Genomic DNA, 22,487 nt, shown 5'->3' with positions numbered 1-22,487 from the left:
CCACTGCTGCTGTTGTGATTTCTAGTATATTTCGCTTTATTATTACACGGAGCAGGTTATAGAATTGCTAATGGCATGTATGAAGGCCAGATGATGCATTTGTTGACTGCTGTTCAGACATTTCATTATTTTGCACCGATACTTGGCGCTGCAGGTTATAGTTTAGAGGATGCATTTGTGGCTGGTTGGTTCCAAATATTTAGCTCTTTTACTCCTAGGAAATTTCATGTAGTTTGTTTACAGTGAGGCAAAGTGTTACTCAATGTGTCGTTACGTGAATTTCAGCTTTCTGTGGTGAAAAGACGTTTGCTGCCGAAATAGATAATTGCCGGCATTTACTCCATTGCTTCCTTTAAAAGCGTAATAACTGTAATTAATTATTTCGCCCTCAGGCCGACTTGAAGCCACATTTGAAAACCCGCATTTTAGATTTTTAGTACCGCTTTCTGCCGAGTAGTGGCGTCACGACCACGAGTGGCATCGTGAGCGTTAAAAGCGGATTGTTTGGGGTCATCTGCCATTGGCTCGATGGGCATCCATATGTATGTTCATGGTCATGATATTTCTCGTATGTCAAAATCGATCATCAATCGGTGCGATAGCCATCTATTGGCAGACAGCTGGAACTTTTGGACCTAATAAATAATTGCTGTATGATTGCTTTCTTTTGAAGTTTTAAGGATAGCAATATTTATCAGGGTTATTTAAAATACAGTTTTATAGAAATAATTTTGGCATTGAACATGATTTTGAGGTTTATTTTCTTTCTGCATAAATATTACACCCCATTATATCTTCCAGAGTTCAAATTTTAATAATAGCAAGAGTTCTAGAACATTGGAAATACGTTGAAAACATATTGCACATCAGTAGCTCCTAATCTAAGACTTCATTGTTGAGGAAAGAATAAATAGTAATTTTGGCATTTTGTAAGTAACTTCTCCGAAAATTTCAATTGCAGAAGCAAATTAAGTGTAAGAATAAGAGTTATTTTTTTCATTTTCTTAACTGTAAAAAATTGAATCCTCAATCTCTATTTTGAGAAGTCTTTGTTTTTAAAATAAGACATTGCAATATTTCCACTGAGTTTTCCGCTAAACTCAGTGGAAATATTGCAATGTCTTATTTTAACAATATTAAGAACTTCCACCATATCGTGCCCAACATCATACTAGATATTTTAACAAGGGATTATTTATACCTTTGAACTATCAGCATTTTGTCTTCCAGCGCTATCATATATTTTGCATTGAAGGGCCAACTTTCATGGCCCTTGGGAAATTTTAAAATAGACACCATGTTAACTCAGTTATAAGAAGGATCTTCCTGCCAAATTTTGTTTCAGCTGTCTCTGTAGCTTTTCAGTGATTGAATACCTGAAATGCAGACAACACACTATTTTTATAAAGAAGCAGAGACAATATGTTTAACATATTATTTTATAAAGGTTAGGAGTATATTTTATTTGTTGATTTTTAATGAGATGAGTTGTTTATCACTGTTACTTTCTCTGCAGATTATTGAAGGAGATGGGGCTGCTGATGAGAAGTCGGAGCCTTCTGTGCGGACTAAGGAGTACATTCGAGATGTAATTGATACCGCTTCACAGTTAACATGGTCAGCCCAAGCGACTGAAATATACATTCCTGTGCCAGATTGCCAAATACGCAGGGACAATGAGTTGCCCTATTGGAAAAATTCAATGGGAAAAAATTCAATTGAAATGTTCCATTGAAAAGTGACAAATTTCAATGGAACAGTTCAATTGAAAAATTTTCAATGGAACAGTTCAATTGAAAAATTTTCAATGGAACCGTTCAAATGAAAATTTTTACAATTGAAAAAAAATTCCATTGAAATTTGTCACTTTTCAATGGAACAGTTCAATTGAAAAAATTACAAATACATTAATACATCCAATATGGTAAACTTATTATTAGGTAGAATATACTTAACATCTAAATTTCACGAATCCCGAATTCTGAATAAATAAAACATGTGAACAAAAATTAAAGTTGAAATATTTTTAGAAGCAGTGTCATGAAAACTTTAATTGGGCTTTTCCACATCTTACATCACTTCTCACAATCATGAATAGTTATCGAAAAGCTGTATAGTTTTGCCATGATTATCAGAACAACAACTATACCATGAGAGCCACTTTTTTTTCCAGTTCAAACAACGTTGAATAGTTGTCGAAAAGAAGACGTTTTTCCGCGATTAGCGATAACAACTTCACCAAAAAATATTTCACACGTCTTTATCTAAGAAAGGCTTCTTTAAAATACTGATAAATATACTTCTGGTTTGACATGAAGCCAACATAACTTGTTTTTCACAACAGAAACATGTCACTCATGTTTATACAAGAACACGGGAATTTCACTTCACGCAAACAAACCTGCGTGATACACACTTTCCGACAATTAATTAAGTTATATAAATATGCTTACATTTTAAACACAAACGTTAGTATTACCAGTCAAAAAACTGAAGGCAAACGATACATTACTAAATGAACACACTACAGCACAACAATCACATCACGACTTCCATTATAGCACGGAAGAAACACACGAATGACCTAAAACAACGCTGTGGGGATCAACACAGGTTAAATAACAACGATACTAAATAGTCTTTTCTCCACAAGCAAAAAATTAACCACAACTGACCACAACAACCATGTGCACGTAAACATATGAATAACGGTATAATGGTATTTTTGATTTCAATTGAGTATTTGAGATTTCAATGGGATTTGAACCGGAGACCGCCGGGTGGAAAGCCAACACTCTTGCCACCACACTAACCCGATCCCCGATAGCTGTGTTTCTTCTTCATTGCTGGAGAGAGAATTGGAGCACACGGGTCTAACTATGCTACAGGAAAGGTAATTGTTTGTCATTTACAAGGGAGTGTTTGGCCTTACTATCTCTAATCAACTAGATACATACAGTGAAAGTAGCATTCCTACGATGCATGTTTCACCTATATAGAAATAGTAATACAGTAATGTTCATTATGCTTTGTATCTCAATATAATTTGTACCCTTATGGTTAATGTTACCTATGAGATACCTATGCTCCTCAAAAACTGTGCTGAATGCGTCCCAAATTTGTAAATACATTGAGCCCATTCATGATTCACTTTCAATGGCATGGCATGCATAACTTTAATGAAAAATTTAGTGTAAAAAATTAAAATCCCTTTGAAAAGTATTAGTTTAAGTGACTGGATTGTTAATTCTCAATAGTTAATAGACTTGTCACCTGGTGTGCGATACTTATATATGTGTGGGACATACCTAAGTGTTCATTATTTTGGAAAAGGCCCTTTAGATAGTGACTGATTGTATGAAATCATAACATATTTATATAGTTATAGTAGGACTATTATTTAATAATATTAGCAAATGGTATGCCATCTAAGCCTCAGCCTTGTTTTCATCCAGTGATCTTAACACGTCGCCTACGGATGGCAAGAATTCTCGTCATTTTTTTTTCCGAACGTTCCGGACGGATGATGATGATTCTCGTCATTTATGCGCGTCAACCTAAACAATTTTAAAGCGTACAGTACGTATTCGTTAGTACGTTTTCAGTTGCTGTTCATTATTCATAATGAATTGATGCATCATAACGTTTGATTGGGTAAAGTTATATTCTTAACATTAGCTTTTTAACCATGTTTAAACCAAAGGCATTATGCCCTGATAGGCACACATTTCCAATCTCAACGCCTCCACCCAGAATTGGCATTCCTAGGAATTTAAATATCCCGGTACGCAACATGTTAACATAATATAAAGGTAGCTGAACTCAGTCTAAAGTTGTAATGTGGAATTTATGTGTGTGTTTCATTTAGCAGATGAATATTTTAAATGAGAGTGGACAAGAGCAGAGTATTAATATTCCAATACCGTTATACTAATGAAGTTAATATCTCATAATCTAGCATTCACATGAATGATCCTTTTAACAATGTAGTTGTTCATGATTCACCTATGTCCAATTATTATAAGTACTTAATTTTATTTAATACATCTAGATTTTTTATCAATACTAAAGATATATTTATAGCTTAGAACCATATATAAATTATGGGGGTTTACTTAAATTGCAGCTGTTGAAAAGGCCACAATCACGAAAAAAAAAAAGTCAAATTAGTCGGGCAAATAAGATATATCGCTCGGTGGCCGTTAACCCTTAAACACCCAGTGTTGCTTCTAAGCAACATATAATTCAAATACCTGAAATTCGTAGGGTATGCATTTTATTTAGGCATCCTCATTGAAAGCCGTATCTTCAGAGTTAATATTTACGCCACAAGATGATGATAGGTGAAAATATCGCTTTGTCAGGGGAGAATGAAATGAGGCATGCTGAAAGGTTAAAAATTATCGCTAACATTCTGGTAGTTATGAAGATTTTTTTTAGTTTACTATCATTAAATCATGTTTTATTATATACATTATTAAAATATTTTGTTGAATTCAATTATCATAGAAAACACAAGCTGATTACATGGTTTCTATAAGCTTTAAATTTCATTCGAAATTCGTGTTGCTTCAAAGCAACAATGGGTCTTCATGGAACGATGGGTAAATCTGGGACATGAAGGCAATCTTACATGGTAATGTGGTGATTCTTTTGGCGGATTCTTAATACGCAGTTATATTTAGCAAACGTAAAATGCAGACGTCTGGAAAGGAGGACAATATCACTGACAATCTAGATGAACTCAGTTATGGCAACATATCAGAGTACAGAAATTACCCTATCGACATCACTTGAGGTGATGAAAGGGAAGAGAGAATACACATCCCAAAAATGTGATCTGTCATTGGAAGATGCTGCTTGTAAGAGTAGTACCACCTTCACAGGTACCATATGCTCCACATTACTACTTTTTGTACTACTGATCCAAAGAGATTTTCACCATTATGAATGAAGAGTAATCCCTTTAGTCAATACCAAAACAATAGTGTGGTGCTTTACTCATCTCTGAAGGAAATGGAGTAGCACATTAGTATTATCCTACTATTGGGAACAATCAAAATGTCACATTACAATGTACTGGGCAGACGAAACTAAGTTTACTTTTACAACAAACTCCTATCGTGGATGTTATGAGTTGCAATCGCTTTCCGTTTTGATGCGGTATTTACATTTCACAATAAAAAACCACCAAAAGCCCAAGAATCATCCTAAACATGACCAATTGTATCAATAGGGTGGTTTCCTATTATTTTTTTATTGCCTAAATCAAAAGATTATTACTCCTGGAGTACACATTTCAGGCATTTAGATTTTAAAATGATGATATCTATATTTTGCAATTAAATGAAAAGTGAAAATTTTCAAGTGCATGAAAACGTGGTGGCTAAGTATGAATGCCGGGAAAACTCAAGAGTGATGTGGTTCTGGTTCCTGCTGCCGCAAGTGAGGTGACCTTGGGGCGAGACTTTGAGCGCTGATACGACACAGGATGCTAGCAGGTAGCAGAGTAGCCTCCTAGCTGGTAACACATGGCTTAAATAAGAATTTTTAATACAATATCAAACAAACTAGGTCCCTGTGACATCACGTGGAGTGGCATCCTATGGGCGCCAATCTGGCCTTTTTCAAATGAGGATAAAAATTGACCATTGGAAAAAATAATTTGTATATTATGAGTACACTAATGGTGGGTAACAAATCGCAATCAATGCCTTTTGTTTTCTTTGATGAAGGAAACTACCCTAATGAGACCACTTATTCCATTCCATTGACGAGCAAACGATTACTTTCAAGGGGTGGAGCCAATGGAAAAAATATATCAAAAGCAAGGCGCGCAAGTAGGGTTTCTAAGTTTTTAACCCTTTCACTGCTGTGGACGTACCTAGTACGTCCGCACGGCAGACTGCTGTGGACTTACTTTTTCTTCCTCCCTGCCACGCGGTCAGCACTTTCGCCGAAGCACTTCGAAGGGTCGCTAATCCGGAACCCTATCCTCGACCAGCTCACCCACGCAGGACCGTCTCCTCGACCCTACGAGCAGGCAGCCTACCACCCGAAAAGTGACCGCTCTGACTGCAATTTGAAAATCAATCACTCAATACGATCATCAAAAACTTATTGTTTTCATCGCACTCCTGCCAATCATGCAATCAAGTACGTCTTTGAACCGTGTTTCTGCGATGAAAAATAACGGTTTTATTAACTTTGCTAAAATGGCCATTTTTCCAGTTGTCCGCAGCCACGTTTCTAGAAAAGTTAACAAAACCGTTATTTTTCATCGTAGAAACACGGTTAAAAGACATGCTTGATTGCTTGATTGGCAGGATTGCGATGAAAACAATCATTTTTTGATGATTGGATTGAGTGATTGATTTTCAAATTGCAGTAAGAGTGGTCCCTTTTCGGGAGGTAGGCCCCCCGCTGGTAGAGTCGAGGAGACAGTCCTGCGTGGGTTAGCTCCTCAAGGATAGGGCCGCGGATTAGCGACCCTTCGGAGGGTGTACCACACCCATCCTGGAAGTACCTGCTCCATGGGCCCAGTAAAACGCATTTTAACATTTTCGCCGCATGTGAGGAGAAGGTTTTCGGAGATTGAAGAGCAGCGAAAGGGTTAAGAGAGCTGCCCAGTCGGGACTCCAGTACGACATTGAAATATATACTGGGAAGGGAACCTGTGAAGATGTACTTTTCGGGTGACGTTGAAATGGCTCTGAGGAGCCAGAGTATCAAAATTTCAAAGCATATTTTGATAATTGGTTTTCTTCCCTTCAACTAACAATAGCTCTGAAGGACAGAGGAGTACTTAGATACAATTCACTGTCGTAGAATGTGCAAATGTCCTCTTTCCTCAGAAGCTATCCTCAAGTCATATGGGAGAGGAAGTTCAGTTTGGTGAATTCAAAACACTTGTAATGTTGCCACTTTCTGGTGGTCCACAGCCGCGTTTTTAGCAAAGTTAACAAAATCGTTATTTTTCATCGCAGAAACATGGTTCAAAGACGTACTCGATTGATTGATTGGGAGGAGTGCGATGCAAACTATAATTTTTTGTTGATTGGATTGATTGGTTGATTTTCAAATTGCAGTCAAAGCGGTCACTTTTCGGGAGGGAGGCCCCTCGCTGGTAGGGTCGATGAGACGGGCCTGCTTGGGTGAGCTCGTCGAGGATGGGGTCCCGGAATAGCGACCCCTTGGAGGGTGAACCATGCCCATTATGAAGTACCTACTCCATGGGCCCAAGAAACGCATTTTAACCTTTTCGCTGCATGTGAGGAGAAGGTTTTTGGAGATTGAACAGCAGCGAAAGGGTTAACTGCTGGGGCCATATCATAAAAAAATTGTGAAAACATTTTAGCTACAAAACAAGAAATGAAGTTTTTTTGGGTCCTTTTAATGTCATGCACTAAGGTTCTCACGAATGAATAATAATTGAACATGATTTTTATGATTTAATTATAGGTACACTATGAATGAATAAGTAAGTAGTCACTGAAAAGTGGAACTATTATAGATGCACCACAAGGCCACCCACTATTGACAATTATCGCACACTTGGCACTCGGCAGTCTTTGATTTGCAGGAAGTTAGGTGTCATTTCGACGATGAAATGATGTTGACTGAATTTTGGGCTCAATGAGAATTTTCATTCAATGGCTCATGGGAACTCACCAACAAAAGGGTGCGTGACGTGCAAAATTACTTGTTTTTTTCCATTGCCCTAGTTCTGAATGCTTTCCTGGAGGTAACCTTTGGCTCAATTAGAGCCTCACTTCTAACAAGATCAATGTGTCCCATTCTTATCATTCTCTCCTCCCATTCATGAATTTGCCGCCGATGACTTTCCATGGCTGAAGAAAACTGTCTATGGTACGTGGCTTTCAGTTCAGGAGGCATATCTGACCATTCCTTCCCCAACTTGCTCACCCATTCCTGAAAGAAACAGATAAAAAGATTAATGTTACAAAGACACAATATAAATCATCTAAAATCATAATAGGGTGGTTTCATATTATTATTTTATTGCCTATATCGGAAGATTATTACTCCTGGAGTACGTATTTCACGCTTTTAGATTTTTAAATGACGATATCTATTTTCCGCGATTAAATGAAAAGTGAAAATTTTCAAGCGCGCGAAAACGCGACGGGTAAGGAAATCTCTCCGTGTGACGTATTTCTGGTTCCCCCTCCCGCCTTGTGAGGTGACCTTGATCGAGGCTCTGAGCACTGATAGGACGCAGGATGCTAGAGGGTAGCTGAGTACCTTGCTGGCTGGTAGCGCTTGGCTTAAAAAAGGTTTATTAATGCCTTATCAAACGAAGAGAACTTTCTGACCTTAGCCAGTTTTAATAGGTGATTATTAAGACATGTTTCCCTGAGCTCTGCGCCTCATGCATGCATTGGTAATCTCAGACGATGTATAACTCCTATCTTCTCCTATAGAAACTAGGTCCCTGTGACGTCACGTGGAGTGGCATCGCATGGGCGCCAATCTGGCCCTTTTCAAATGAGGATAAAAATGGACCATTGCCATTCCTCTTAACCGGTATTTCTAAAACGAAATAATTTGTATATTATGAATAAAGTAATGGTGGGTAACAAATCGCAATCAATGCCTTTCGGTTCCATTGATGAAGGAAACTACCCTATTTAAATTCTCAATTTCCAAGAGTCACACCCTCCTGTTTTGTGTGCATGACAGCATCACATCAATAAATATCACATTCTTGCAATGGCTCAATTACTTCTTAGTCTTATGTCAACGCTATACTTGAAATTAAACTTAATGGAATGTGATATAAAGGAGGGTCCAACAAAAATTTCATTAGAATATTAAAACCCATATGAAATGCGGTGAAAAAAATCCTCCGCATTAAAATAAGCTAAGCAGATATATGTCGCTATTTTCTTTTGAATTACTGCAAGAACAAAATAATTTGTACTTGTCCGCATGACTGGTAAGCTACATGGTAGACTCGTTATTATGAAGTTCACAGGACCGAAAACCCGGATGTACGTCATAACAAAGTTTGTATTCTCGTATTTTTGGAAACGTTCAAAAATATTTATTATATACACGATTAGATTATGCGCAAATATATAAAAATGAGAAAATTCGTTTCAGATTCTCCATAGAAGAATGCGGCATGATGCAATCGAGGGCTGATAACTTCCCAAATGCAATAATACTTCGACATATGAGCCAGATGCGTTCTCAGACCTCGTTTGTAAGATGATAAACCTATGTAGAGAACAACGATTTGCTTGGTAATAACGAGAACTTCGTAATAATGTTGTTCGCTTTAACGAGTCCTCTGTACATACCACACATTAAAAGTAATTGTTATAAAATAACTTGAATCATTTTGTAAATGAAGATAAGTTTTTGGAATTTATCCTCATAATATGGTGGTTTACTATTTTTTAATGCCTATATCAAAAGATTTCCTGGAGTACGTATCTCATGATTTTAGATTTTTAAATGAAATTTTTTTGCCATTTTATTAAAAGTGAAACTTTTCAAGCACCTCAGTTCATGCTTTTAGATTTTAAAATGACTATATCTTCTTTTTTGCGATTTAATGAGAAGTGAAAATTTTCGAGTGCACGAAAACACGACGGCTAAGTATGAATGCTAGGAAAAGCCCATGTGACATCCAGCTGCTGCTGTGTGACACCACCTGGGTACGAGTCTTTGAACCCCGCTACGACACAGGCTGCTTGCTGCCGAGTATAGCCGTAGCCTAGAGTACCTTGCTAGCAGGTAGTGCTTGGAATAAATAAGGATTATTAATACGCTATCAAACAAGGGATACAGTGAGTCCTCGTTTAACGTCACTAACCGCTCCTGAAAAATGTGACGATAAACGAAATTACGTTCATTGAAACACAATATCCCATAAAAAACAATGTAAAAAGTGAATATCGGCTACTAGACCTCACAATTCCTAAGCAAAAAAATTATAGCGTATCATATCTGGGCCATATTTTACGATGGGAATGCCAAACTATGGTGTAAATACGAGTTCCTGTCTTCATCAACGACAATAGCAGCAGCGACGTACATCCTTCTCCATTTTTGTATCTTCCCACATTTGCTTTTCGGCTTCGCTATGGTGGTCACCCGGTCGAGCGTCGTCTAGGCATCATCATCGCTGAAACATCGTCGCAGTTACAGGAAACAAGATTATTGAGAACACGGCGAAAAAAGTGACAACAAATACTCCGAGTTCTACACGGAAAAATTCCTTGAAATCACTTTTAAGGTTCCAGAAAACCATTATGTCAAGTAAAATTTGCTAAAACTTAACTTGCCATTTACGCACCTACCGAAGAATTCATTTGGCGGAAAATTTGCAATAAACATTATCGCAAGTGACAATAAACACATTGTTTTACACTTCGCTTAGAGTGACTGTATTACCGCCCACAAAACGAACAACCTGCAACGCCCGCCGCTTCGCATTTTTTCTCGCGCGAAATTTAAAAGTGCTGACGTTATCGCAAAGCAAAGGTGCGATAAACGAATGACGGTCTCAAAATTTTCATGACGTTATTGCGAATTGACGTTAAACGGGGTGACGTAGAACGAAGACTCTCTGTACTTTCAGATCATAGGAAATTTTAATAGGAAATTAGTAAGAGACGTTTCCCTGAGCTCTGTGCCTCATGCATGTAGTGGTAATCTCAGACGATGTAAAACTCCTGACTACTCATACAGAAATTAGGTCCCTGTGACGTCACGTGGAGTGGCATCGCATGGGCACCAATCTGTCCTTAGGGTCACTCCATTTCAAATCAACCAGGCCCTGAAACCCACCAGTTCAGATTTTAAAGAATCATTCCATGGTCATACATTCTGGTATAATTAGAAATTGTGCACAACTTTAGCCTCCAACTGTCAATCGTTAATGAAATATGAGCAATTGAAATTTGGGCGTGACCCCTACATTGCCGCAACGTGCAACACATGGTGATTTTTATTTTCATCCATAACTCCATTCCAGTGAGATCAAAAGGCATGATTTTTTTTCTAAAGCTAAGTGGTCCATAATGATCCCACCATTATCATTAAATATTCTCTACATGAAGTAATTCAGCTGCAAAAAAATAAAGTTTACAAAAAAATCTCGCTTGTACCAATTTTCATCGTCAGCATCCACAGGGAAAGGCCATGCGAATACAGACTCATGGTTAAGTTTAAAGTAATCATTAATGTTTGATCAAAGATTCTGATGAAAAATAATCGTGAGACAGGTTCCTATTAGTAAAAAAAAAATACTCATTCATGGCCACGGGAAAAAATGGCTCTTTTTCAAGGCACATTGATATTACACAATTTAGAGGAGATGTAAACTTATACTCATGATTAAACAATATTGGAGCATGTATTATCTCACGATAGTGCACGCTACTGGCTCTTAGATTAGGAAACAAATAAGCAATCATGTGAATGTACTCCCCCACGTACTGCTAATTTCATGCTTTTCGAACTATTCGAGAAGAGGTAGATTTAATTTAAAAAAACTGCATGACCGATGGTAAACTATTATATTTTACATTCCTTTAATCTCAGTCCAAAGACCAGATACATTTCTTATCCAGATGTAGTGACATCACAGGAATGTACATTATCAAATGTCAAAAGGAACTGTCATCGATTGAATTAAGAAATTTCTCAGGTACTTCACCCTTTCAATGTTTCATTTAGTGATGCATTGGAAATTTAGGTATAAACAGTACAACTTAGTTACAACCTTGATTTGAAAGTGAGCCTCCTCTTTTTAACTGGCTGACCACATTCTAAGATGTCTTAGTGTTTTTCACAAAGTCTAAATATTTTTTTAAATGTTGGTCACTTTTTCAAGAAGTAGTATGACCTCCCAGAACTTGTGGTTGCAGGAGAATTAAGCACACACAATATGTGTCCTAGTGTTACACAGCAAACATTATATCTCTCTGGCCAAGATAATGAAGGTGAGGGCCCTTTAGGTGTCATGAATTTAACTGAAATATCACCTTCTTCATACCTTGTACCACAGTGCTTGCTGTAAATACAAGCTGCATATGAACCAACAGCCAAATTATCTGGGAAATCCACTGTTTCAGAACGAAAATCAAATATAATGCTGTACTCGTCATCCAAGCCAGTGAACTTTGCAGCGGCTTTTCTATCCAATAAAGGCACAAAATGATGGAAGTTTCTTGTGCCTGGAATTGTTTTGGGCTTGGTGGATATTTCAAGAAGTTTACTATGTGACCAAGCCACATCACTAGACTTAATGTAATGGATGTTGATGTTTTTCACATTATCTCTACATAATTCATACATCCAACTACTGTTTGTTATTTGCTATGCCATTTGTTTGATGGTAGCAAATATACCATCACAAGATGACTTTCCATGGCATGTGGAATAAAAAGACCAGGTTGCATTCATTCCATTGTTATTATAATAATGGAACAAATTTATAAAATTTGTAGTTTTTATACTGCCCCGCACATCCATCTGTGAAGTACTTAACCTCTTGGATCACAGGCAAATTTCTCTTTAAAAATTCTGTTAGGTGAGATTGCACTTCCGTAACAAAGGCCACATCATGGTTAAGGTCATCAGATATGAAACAATGAGATGAAGTTGTGAGAGTACCATCTTTCTTCAGGTAAATCAAGCAAGGGTGTATGGTGCATGATAGATTGGTCCAGTGATAACTTTGAACTTCATTCTGAATTTAAAATGAAAAGTTTTCACTAAAATCCATTACGATAACTGCCTCTTCATGACTGAGGGTTTCTTTGTTTATTTTGATATATGAGGATTGTTCTTTATTGACGTCGTAATGTGGTATCAGTTTATTCATTTTGAGGCATAGAATATCCAAGAGTCCATCAATGGGTGACGTTAACAATGGAAGTACTATTCTCTCAGTGGAAACCCACTACAGTGGAACCCCGATTTATCGTTCCCGCATTCATCGTTTGACAAAAATAAGACGAAGTGTTTACAACGTGTTGTTTATGGCTAATAACGACAGATACAAAGTTTGAATCTTCCCCAGGAGATTGAAATACAATAGGGAGAAGCTGAGTGCCGTGGGATAGTCACATTATCGCATTTCCCAAGATCCGGTATCCCCCTCCATTCAGCACTCGCCTCGCCCCGTCAGAAGCTTTCCTCTTCTCCGAAATAAAAAAAAGGTCCTAGCTCGAGCAGGGATGGTATTACGAAGACCTTAGCTTCGAAAGAAAATATCTAGTTACTCGAGAACAAAAGAAAACTTTTTCACGCTTCCCCCTTTCTCGACCGCTGACTTTTTTTTAGCTGACTCGCTTCAAAGATCCTCTGAAGGTCAACTGCTGCATGAATCACCGATTAGCCCAAAAGGTGTGTAAAAATGAATTTCGGCAATTGGTATTATACTTTTATTAGATTGAGATATTAGTGATGTGCACGTAATTCAAAAAAGAATGATACCAAACACGAAGAATTTATAACGTTATTTAACCATTTTAAGCAAGGAAATAGTTGGAATAATAAGAGATGGTGATTTCTTGCGAATATCGATATCCTCGCAGCTGATAGTGAGCTTCACGGCAGTTGATGCGGATTTTTTTTCAAAAACTCGGCTCATCTAGAGCTACGCTACTTATTGTTACAAATGAGTGGGTAAGCTGCCTTCTCCATAGAATAAAAAAATTTGTGCAGTCTTATGGCCATGCTTCACCCTCTGCAGTAAGCTCTGCTTACGCCGTACGCGATAGCATTAGTACCGAACTTCACCTCGAACGAGTGGTTCCGTACTTTCCAGGGTGGGTTGACTTAAAACCGGCGAGTGTTTTCCATGCGGGTTCAATAGAGTCCGGTTTCATTTTTATTAGTTTTATTTTCATTCGTCTTCGGACCATGGCCCTTCCGAAGACACGAGTGAGAACTTTAAAAGATAGACTGAAATTAATTTAAGACGAAGAAAAGAATCCGGGCTAGAAATGCGTGAATATTACCGCACGCCTCGGTATGTCCGCTAGTACATGACGGCAGGGGTGGGGGTAGAGCGAGATCCCTGGTGAAAACAAGAAGTGAGATGAAGCCAAGGTTCTGGTGGGCGTGCCGCTGACGATTAACGCCACATTGCCGCAATCATATTAAAAATTTTATTGCAAGAAAGGAACATTTCAAATAATAAACTATTTTTGGCCTTCTTGATCCATCCTATAACCAATCACTGCGACGGCGAAATCAGTTGTTTGAGGCATAACGCGCACATTTCTCTCGTAAATACGTGTACTTGAAATGGCATTTGATGGATAAGAATTTTTACATCGGACAGAAATGCATAATAGCAGTGAAAATTCCGAGTGGAGTGAAACATTTTTTAGCAAGGCGGCGTGTTCCTTCAGGATATTTGAAAGAGATAAAATCCGAATCAACAATATGACCTAAGTGTTTCGATAAAGGAATAATATTCCTGTAATCAGCTAAAATCTTTTTGAATCCATTAATGAATGTCATAATTCGCAAAAATTCAGCGTTTCCTGGGACATAGGCAACCCGGACAAACATTCCCGCTTTGATCGTTTTCCCGCATTCGTCGTTTTTTTCATCCATCCCCCTGAAAAACGATAAATCAAGGTTCCACTGTACCTATATTTCACTGTATCAGAAGGGTCATATTCACAAAATCTAGAAATGATGATACCCTTTAGCCTGGAAGGATTTGGACAGTAATAACATTTTCTGAGCATACAATCTGCATTGTTTTTGTCACAGATGATGATATCCATCAACTCCTTATATGTTTCCTTCAATTTCAAGGCACTAATTAGAAGTCTCACATTTTGATGTATGACACAAACACAAACTGAATGAGTCCCAGAAGCACCAGCCATCACACACCATTTTGCATGAAGTGAACAAAATTTAGTGAACCCAATATTTTCTTGTGGATACTGCTCTTTGAAGAGCACGTAAAGTTCCTTGAGGTTATATAAAATCAACCTCTTTTGCATATACTCATTTTTACCCACATTGACTCTATCTTTGGCTCCAGGAATCTGTCTAGAATTCTTGTAAATATTTCTAGTTCAAATATTTTTCACCAGCTCTACTGTGGAGTTTGGAAGAGGTTTCCCAAAACCTGGTGGTGGCAAAGCAAACATTCTCTTCTCATCAAGTAACTTTTTTGCCAGTCTTACAATGTAGACTGAAACATGAAATTTACTCATAACACTTTTCCTAGACCAAGATAAAGGGGCCAGGGTCAACATTTGATTTTTGACCTGTTTGCTAATTGTTGTCAATTTATTCTTAATTTTAGTCAGCATGTCAATCAAGTTGGCTGTCTTTTGCTTGATGAGTTGACTGTCACTTTCATCTTCATCGCTAGTAAGATTTTCCAAGGAAGGGTTCACCAAACATAATAACACTATCAGTCACACTAACATGAGTTACTTAGTCTGAAATTCAACCAGGATATCACTAAGGCAGCACCATATGAATGAGAAATGAATTAACTTCACTTGGAGAAAACGTTCTGATGGCTCTCTTCTGCCTTTACATTTTATACCATACAGTTCAGTTACCCATTACCCATGGAAGAGATAGTTTAGTAGGAATAGTCCTGGAGGCATAAAATTAGCACTATGTATGTGGGGGAGTACATTCACATTATTTCTTGTGTATTTCCTACTCTTAGAGCCAGTACCATATGCTATAGTGAGATAATGCATGCTTCGATATTTTTTATAAGCTTATATCTCCTGTAAATTATGTAATTTCTATGCCCTGTGAAAAAGACTTAATTTTTCTCCCATGACCATGAATGAGTATTTTTTTACTAAAAGGAACGTCGGACTCATGATTTTTTTTCATCAGGATCTTTGCTCATACATTAATTATTACTTTAAACTGAACCATGAGTCTGTACTCGCATGGCCTTTCCCTGTGGATGCTGACAATGAAAAATGGTACGAGCGAGATTTTTTTGCAGCTGAATTACTTTATGCAGTGAATATTTAATGATAAGCGTGGGATAATTATGGACCACTTAGCTTTAGAAAAAAAATCATGCCTTTTGATCTCACAGGAATGGAGTTATGGATGAAAATAAAAATCACCATGTGTTGCACGTTGCGGCACTTTAGGAGTCACGCCCAAAAAAACTAATTGCTCATATTTCATTAACAATTGACAATTGGAGGCTTAAGTTCTACACTATTTCTAATTATACAAGCATGTATGACCATCTAAAGTTTCACGAAAATCCGAGCCGGTGGGTGTCATTTGGTCAAAATATTGGTTGATTTGACATGGAATGACTCCTTTTTCAAATGAGGTTAAAATTGACCATTAACATTCATCTACACTGCGATTTCTAAAACCAAATAATTTGTATATTATGAATACACTAATGGTGGGTATTGAATCGCAATCATTGCCATTCCTTTTTTTGATGAAGGAAACTACCATATTACAAAATTTCATGTACCCTGAAGTTAAATTTTCTAATACAGTATATTTCACTGAATGCAGTCCCCAAGCCCTCATTTTATAGGCTAAACATTAGGAAAAAATACCATTGTGCCTTAGGATTAGGTGCTCAAAGTATGCAACTTAATAAATTTATGCACTGAATAGTAGAGGCCTTCACATTGTAGAAATCCATCTTACTGATTTGTGAATGAAAAACTTTGCTGTTTCTACAATTTGGGGATCAACAAAAAAACAACAACAACAAAAATCAATACAAAACCAAATTGTAGAAACAGCAAAGTTTTTCAATCACAAATCAGTAATATATTTATTATTATGCATAATAACAAATACTGCCTAATATGTAAATCAATGGTTTAAACTGCACTATCATTCAGTGAATTCATTTTCAATTTACACATTGCCACTTATCTTATGATGAGCATTAGAAATAAAAAATTTATGGTTCTTACTATTGAAAATTTTTAGAAAAATAGAGGAGAAAATGTACCTTTTTTATTCCACAAACGTCATCTAATCACTCAACTAATAGCCTTTAAAACCAGAAATAATTGAATACAGAATATCCTTGTTATACATTTTAAATTCAAATGTTCAATTTTGTATGAGAAGGGAAATCACGTGGGCGGGGCCGAAAGATCAAAGAAAATTACCTTGTATGGAGTATCCCCTCGAGCACTTTGTCTAGAACTGAAAAACATGACAAAAGCTGATGGTGGTCTTCGTGGTTTTCCCAGATCTTTCATTTTCTATCGAGAAAAAGCACAGGAGAAAATGCATGAAATTAGTATAAACAGATGCAAATTCGACATGGAAAACTGTGATTATTCTACCTCACAAAATACCTCTACAAACCCATTCTCTACAGCTTGAAAGTTTTGAACTTATCTGAGTAGTGAATTTTTTCCTCCATCTTTTTATCCATTTAAATATCCTGCCTACTGTCGGCGTCAAATTGATGTGCCGCTGTGCTTTGCAAATTCATTTCTACATTTCAGTGCACGCCATAATAATGAATAATACGTCATTAAAAAAAAATTTTATTCTCAATAGGGTGGTTTCCTATTATTGTTTTATTGCCTATATCGGAAGATTATTACTCCTGGAGTACGTATTTCACGCTTTTAGATTTTCGAATGACGATATCTATTTTTCGCTATTAAATGAAAAGTGAAAATTTTCAAGCACGCGAAAACGCGACGGGTAAGGAAATCTCTCCGTGTGACATATTTCTGGTTCCCCCTCCCGCCTTGTGAGGTGACCTTGGAGAGGCTCTGAGCGCTGATACGACGCAGGATGCTAGCGGGTAGCTGAGTACCTTGCGCGACGGGTAAGGAAATCTCTCCGTGTGACATATTTCTGGTTCCCCCTCCCGCCTTGTGAGGTGACCTTGGAGAGGCTCTGAGCGCTGATACGACGCAGGATGCTAGCGGGTAGCTGAGTACCTTGCTGGCTGGTAGCGCTTGGCTTAAAAAGGTTTATTAATACATTATCAAACGAAGAAAACTTTCCGACCTTAGCCAGTTTTAATAGGTTATTATTAAGACATGTTCCCCTGAGCTCTGTGCCTCTTGCATGCATTGGTAATCTCAGACGATGTATAACTCCTATCTTCTCCTATAGAAAATAGGTCCCTGTGACGTCACGTGGAGTGGCATCGCATGGGCGCCAATCTGGCCGTTTTCAAATGAGGATAAAAATGGACCATTGCTATTCGTCTAAACCGGTATTTCTAAAACGAAATAATTTGTATATTATGAATACAGTAATGGTGGGTAACCAATTGCAATCAATGCCTTTCAGTTTCTTTGATGAAGGAAACTACCCTACTCTGATTTATTTATGCTTTTTCAAAATTCAAAAATCAAAACAAGTGAGTGTAATAAATGACTATGCGTACCATTAAATTAACCGTCTTGTCAATTTCATGAACTTTGGAACTCAACCTACGAGAACTACTACATCTACAACATTTATCTTCCACAAAAAGATGCAAAAATTAGTGTAGATTAATAAAATGGCTTTTACATATTTTTGGAACGCATATTTTGTTGTAAACTAACGAAAATTGAAGGTACACTCCTTATTTTATTTGCAATTTTTCTATGATCCGAAAATACATGATTTTTATGTAGTATAGATTATTAAGGAACATTCAAAAAATACGTCGGAGCAAACGAATAATGCGTTGCCAGGTCTTGCGCACGTAACTTTGCTTCCTGGTAACTGGCACTGGCCCTACACAGCCCCGTTTAGCAACATGGCATTAATAAAAGTTATTAAAATTTACGAATATCAATAGTTTCATAGATTATGGATCATAGAAAATTTTTAAATAAATAAAGAAATGTTTCTCTTGATTAAATTTTTTCTTTCGGGGTAAACTGTAGGACTAGATAGTGTTTAAACATTTTCGTTAGTTTACAACAAGATATGCATTCTAAAAATACGTAAAAGCCATTTAATTAATCTACATTAATGTTTGCATTTAATTGTGGAAGATGAACGTTGTAGACGTAGTAGTTTTCTCTCTGATGTGTTACGAAGTTCATGATATTGACAAAACGGCTAATTTTATAGTGGGTGGATTCATTTAATGCACTCGCGTGTCTTGATTTTTGAATTTTTCACAAAACAAAAATATTAATCAGAATTGAAAATAAAATTTCCTCTAAAATGACAGGTTATTCATTATTATGGCACGCTCTGAAGTCCAGAAATAAATTTGCAAAGTACAGCGGCACATCATTTTGACGCCGACAGTAGTAATGAGTCCCATTTTTTTATTGTCCTGGGCAACCCAGCCCAATGGCAGTGTGTGCAGTGAATGGGTTAAAAGTAAATACTGAAAGTAAGGCCAAATGGATTTATTTCCTCAATTACAGGGTTCCCACTCTAACTACATTATAAAATTCACGGTTTTTTCCAGGTTTTCACGGTCTAAATGTCATCAAATTCACGGTTTGGAGATCTCTATCTCTCATGGCGTCACCTATCGTTAGCAAAATTCATGTCCGGCTAAAAGGGTGTGAGTGGGAAAATGGAGAGAGCAGGGTGGCAGGGAAGTGAAGAAAGGCCTGATTTTTGCCAGGATTTACGTCTTCCAATCGCAGGCTTAAGGTCAATGTGCTGTCATGGCACACGCAGACCAATTAATAGTTGCGCTTTCGAATACACGTGTGCAGGTAAATGCGTGGACATTGCCTGCGCGTGAATGACCTTGAAACATGATTGAAATATTGTTTTTTTTCTTTTAACCCGTCTATCTTTATTCTACAATCAAGTTTGAGAGATTTTTAAGGTTTTATGACGAAATTCACGGTTATTTCCAGGTTTTTTCACGGTGGACGAAATTCACGGCTTATTCACGGTTTTAAGGTTTTCACGGTTGAGTGGGAACCCTGAATTATTATGTAATAAATTCTATGATATAAGGAATGAGTTGACAAATTACTTCCAATAAAATCACGTAAATGAGTGAGTAAACATATTCATACAAGTTTCACCTATACAAAAGTCATGCAACCAATGTGTTGGGCACATGCTAACGTGTAAACTTATGTCTTTTACCTTTGGTGATCAATTATTTTGTTACCACTGCACCTATGTACAAAATTAGTCATAAAATAAAAGAGAAAAACATGATTTATGCTCATCAATAGGCATACATAGAAATGACTTTGGCATCATAGGCAGTGAATATCCAGCCACGTGCTAATATTTCAGCTCAATTTTATATTTTGACAAAGATGTTCAGCCAGCTAAAGGCCAATTTTTCAGCTAATATAACATTATAATTTGCTTTTGGGTCAATATTCTGTTAAATAAATAGCATACGGCCACATTCATATCTTAACCCTTTTAGGCTGGCGCGCTGATATATCGGCTTTTACCGCTCGGCTGAAAAGAGTGGCGAGCCGACATGTCGGCTTTTATGTTATTGTTGTTAACACCTCTTGGTCCGGCACACTTTAAACTAGACTAGCCATTGGGGCTGGTCATATTATATGCCATAGGCCTCAATATACGTTCAAACTATTATAACGTCGATAAAAAAGACGTCAATAAGAAAAACTTTCACGAAAACAAACAGTAAAGCTACCTGAAGACGCACAAACCAGAACTAGGTCGAAATAGTTCCAAATAAATCCGTAGAGGTCAGCAGGAGACTGCACTGCATGAAAACGTAAAAACGCGTGATCGGCACACAAGCCCTGGCGGCGGAAACACGTAAAAACACGTGTGCGGACCATAATGTGTTAAATTTGAGGACATTGAAATTTAAAAAAAATTGTACATCAGTAAACGTATAAAAATGTAGTGATTATTGTCCAATTTAATCTCATTAATTAAAAAAGAACCGCTTAAAGATATCTAAAAAATTAACTATATAATGTTTATTTTTCCTAGTTGCTACATTTAATTAAAATACCCTCCACATTTTTTGACTGTACCCCGGGAAGAAGGATAGCACTACAACGGTTAATTTATGATGACCTTTCATCTATGCCATACGTGCACGCATTTTTGATAGTTATTTGCTTCTCTTTGGCAGTATTAGTGCTTCCCTGCTCAACCACAGCTTGTATGCTTTTTTCTTATTTTTTATTTCACTGACGGCACAGTTGAGTACAGTTGATTGGTATGCTCGCTGCATTCACGAGTGCACTTTGTTCCTGTTTTCCAAGCCTCGCAGTGAGCGACTGCACTCTGTGATCACAGATACACATCCCGCGGCAGTGCATCCGGGCATCTTGCCACTCTGGAATCTTATTTATCAACCCTTGCCAATTCATATTTTAATAAATTATAAAAATGGTTTGAATACACATACAAATACGATCTGAAGGATTGTGTGAGAATCAAGAACACAACTGAGTACAACAGACTCCTGATTATCCGGCTGTGGTATACATGTGTTGCGGATTATCTGTGCGTGATTTTTACTTTCCCTCAATATTTTCCACGATCTTCATTAAAAAAATAAATTTGGTTGCTAAATCATTGGAATTACTGCAAGTCACTCCATTTCAAATCAACCAGGCCATGACACCCACCGACTCAGATTTTCATGAAACTTTACATGGTCATACATTCTGGTATAATTAGAGATTGTGTTAAATTTTAGCCTCCAATTATCAATTGTTAATGAAATATGAGCAATTGAAATTTGGGAGTGACCCCTAAAGTGCCGCAACGTGCAACACATGGTGATTTTTATTTTCATCCATAATTCCATTCTTGTGAGATGAAAAGGCATGGTTTTTTTTTCAAAGCTAAGAGGTCCATAATGATCTCACGGTTATCATCAAATATTCACTGCATGAAATAATTCAGCTGCAAAACAATAAAGTTCACAAAAAAATCTCGTTTTAACATTTTTCATTGTCAGCATCCGCAGGGAAAGGCCATGCGAGTACAGACTCCTGGTCCAGCTTAAAGTAATCATTGTTTGATCTAAGATCCTGATAACAAAAATTTGTGAGTCCGACGTTCCTTTTAGTAAAAAATACTCATTCAAGGTCAAGGGAAAAAATGGCTCTTTTTCAAGGCACATTGATATTACACAATTTAGAGGATATATAAGCTTATACTCATGATTAAACAATATTGAAGCATGCATTATCTCACTAAAGCATATGCCACTGGCTCTTAGGGTAGCAATCATGGGAATGTACTCCCCCACGTACTGCTAATTTTGTGCTATCTGAACTATTCGAGCAGTTTTAATTAAAAAACTGCATGATCCATTGTACACTATTACATCCTACATTCATTTTAATCGGTGTCCAAAGACCAGATTCATTTCATATCCAGATGTATTGACAACACAGGAATATACATTATCAAATGTCAAAGGCAACCATCATCAAATCTTTTTAATTGAGAAATTTCTCAGGTACTTCACCCTTTTAATGTTTCATTCTGTCATTCTATATCATTAAAAATTTAGGTAAAAACAGTAAAATTAAATTACTAAAAGGAACATCGGACTC

At 37.1% G+C, this 22,487-nt stretch overlaps 1 protein-coding gene across 5 annotated transcripts in view; it reads right to left on the bottom strand.

The window, feature by feature from the left end:
• Positions 1-1,125: 1,125 nt before the first annotated feature.
• Positions 1,126-22,487, bottom strand: part of LOC124172337 (transcription factor A, mitochondrial-like) — a 29,735-nt gene continuing 8,373 nt past the window's right edge. For 3 of the 5 annotated variants that reach the window (XM_046551780.1, XM_046551783.1, XM_046551784.1), the window contains exons 4-5: positions 17,145-17,240; positions 7,439-7,932 (exon numbers count right to left, since the gene is read on the bottom strand). In XM_046551780.1, the coding sequence (XP_046407736.1) occupies positions 7,699-7,932; positions 17,145-17,240 (330 nt within the window). In that variant the 3' untranslated portion in view covers positions 7,439-7,698. Of the gene's footprint in view, positions 1,377-7,438; positions 7,933-17,144; positions 17,241-22,487 lie in introns of those variants that run through there. The other 2 variants (XM_046551781.1, XM_046551782.1) reach the window with 2 other exon arrangements.

Source organism: Ischnura elegans, assembly GCF_921293095.1.
Source record: "Ischnura elegans chromosome 13 unlocalized genomic scaffold, ioIscEleg1.1 SUPER_13_unloc_1, whole genome shotgun sequence".
Taxonomy (NCBI): Eukaryota; Metazoa; Arthropoda; class Insecta; order Odonata; family Coenagrionidae; genus Ischnura; species Ischnura elegans.
Note: the sequence above shows the minus strand (reverse complement) of the source record. Positions and strands in the feature narration are given on the sequence as shown.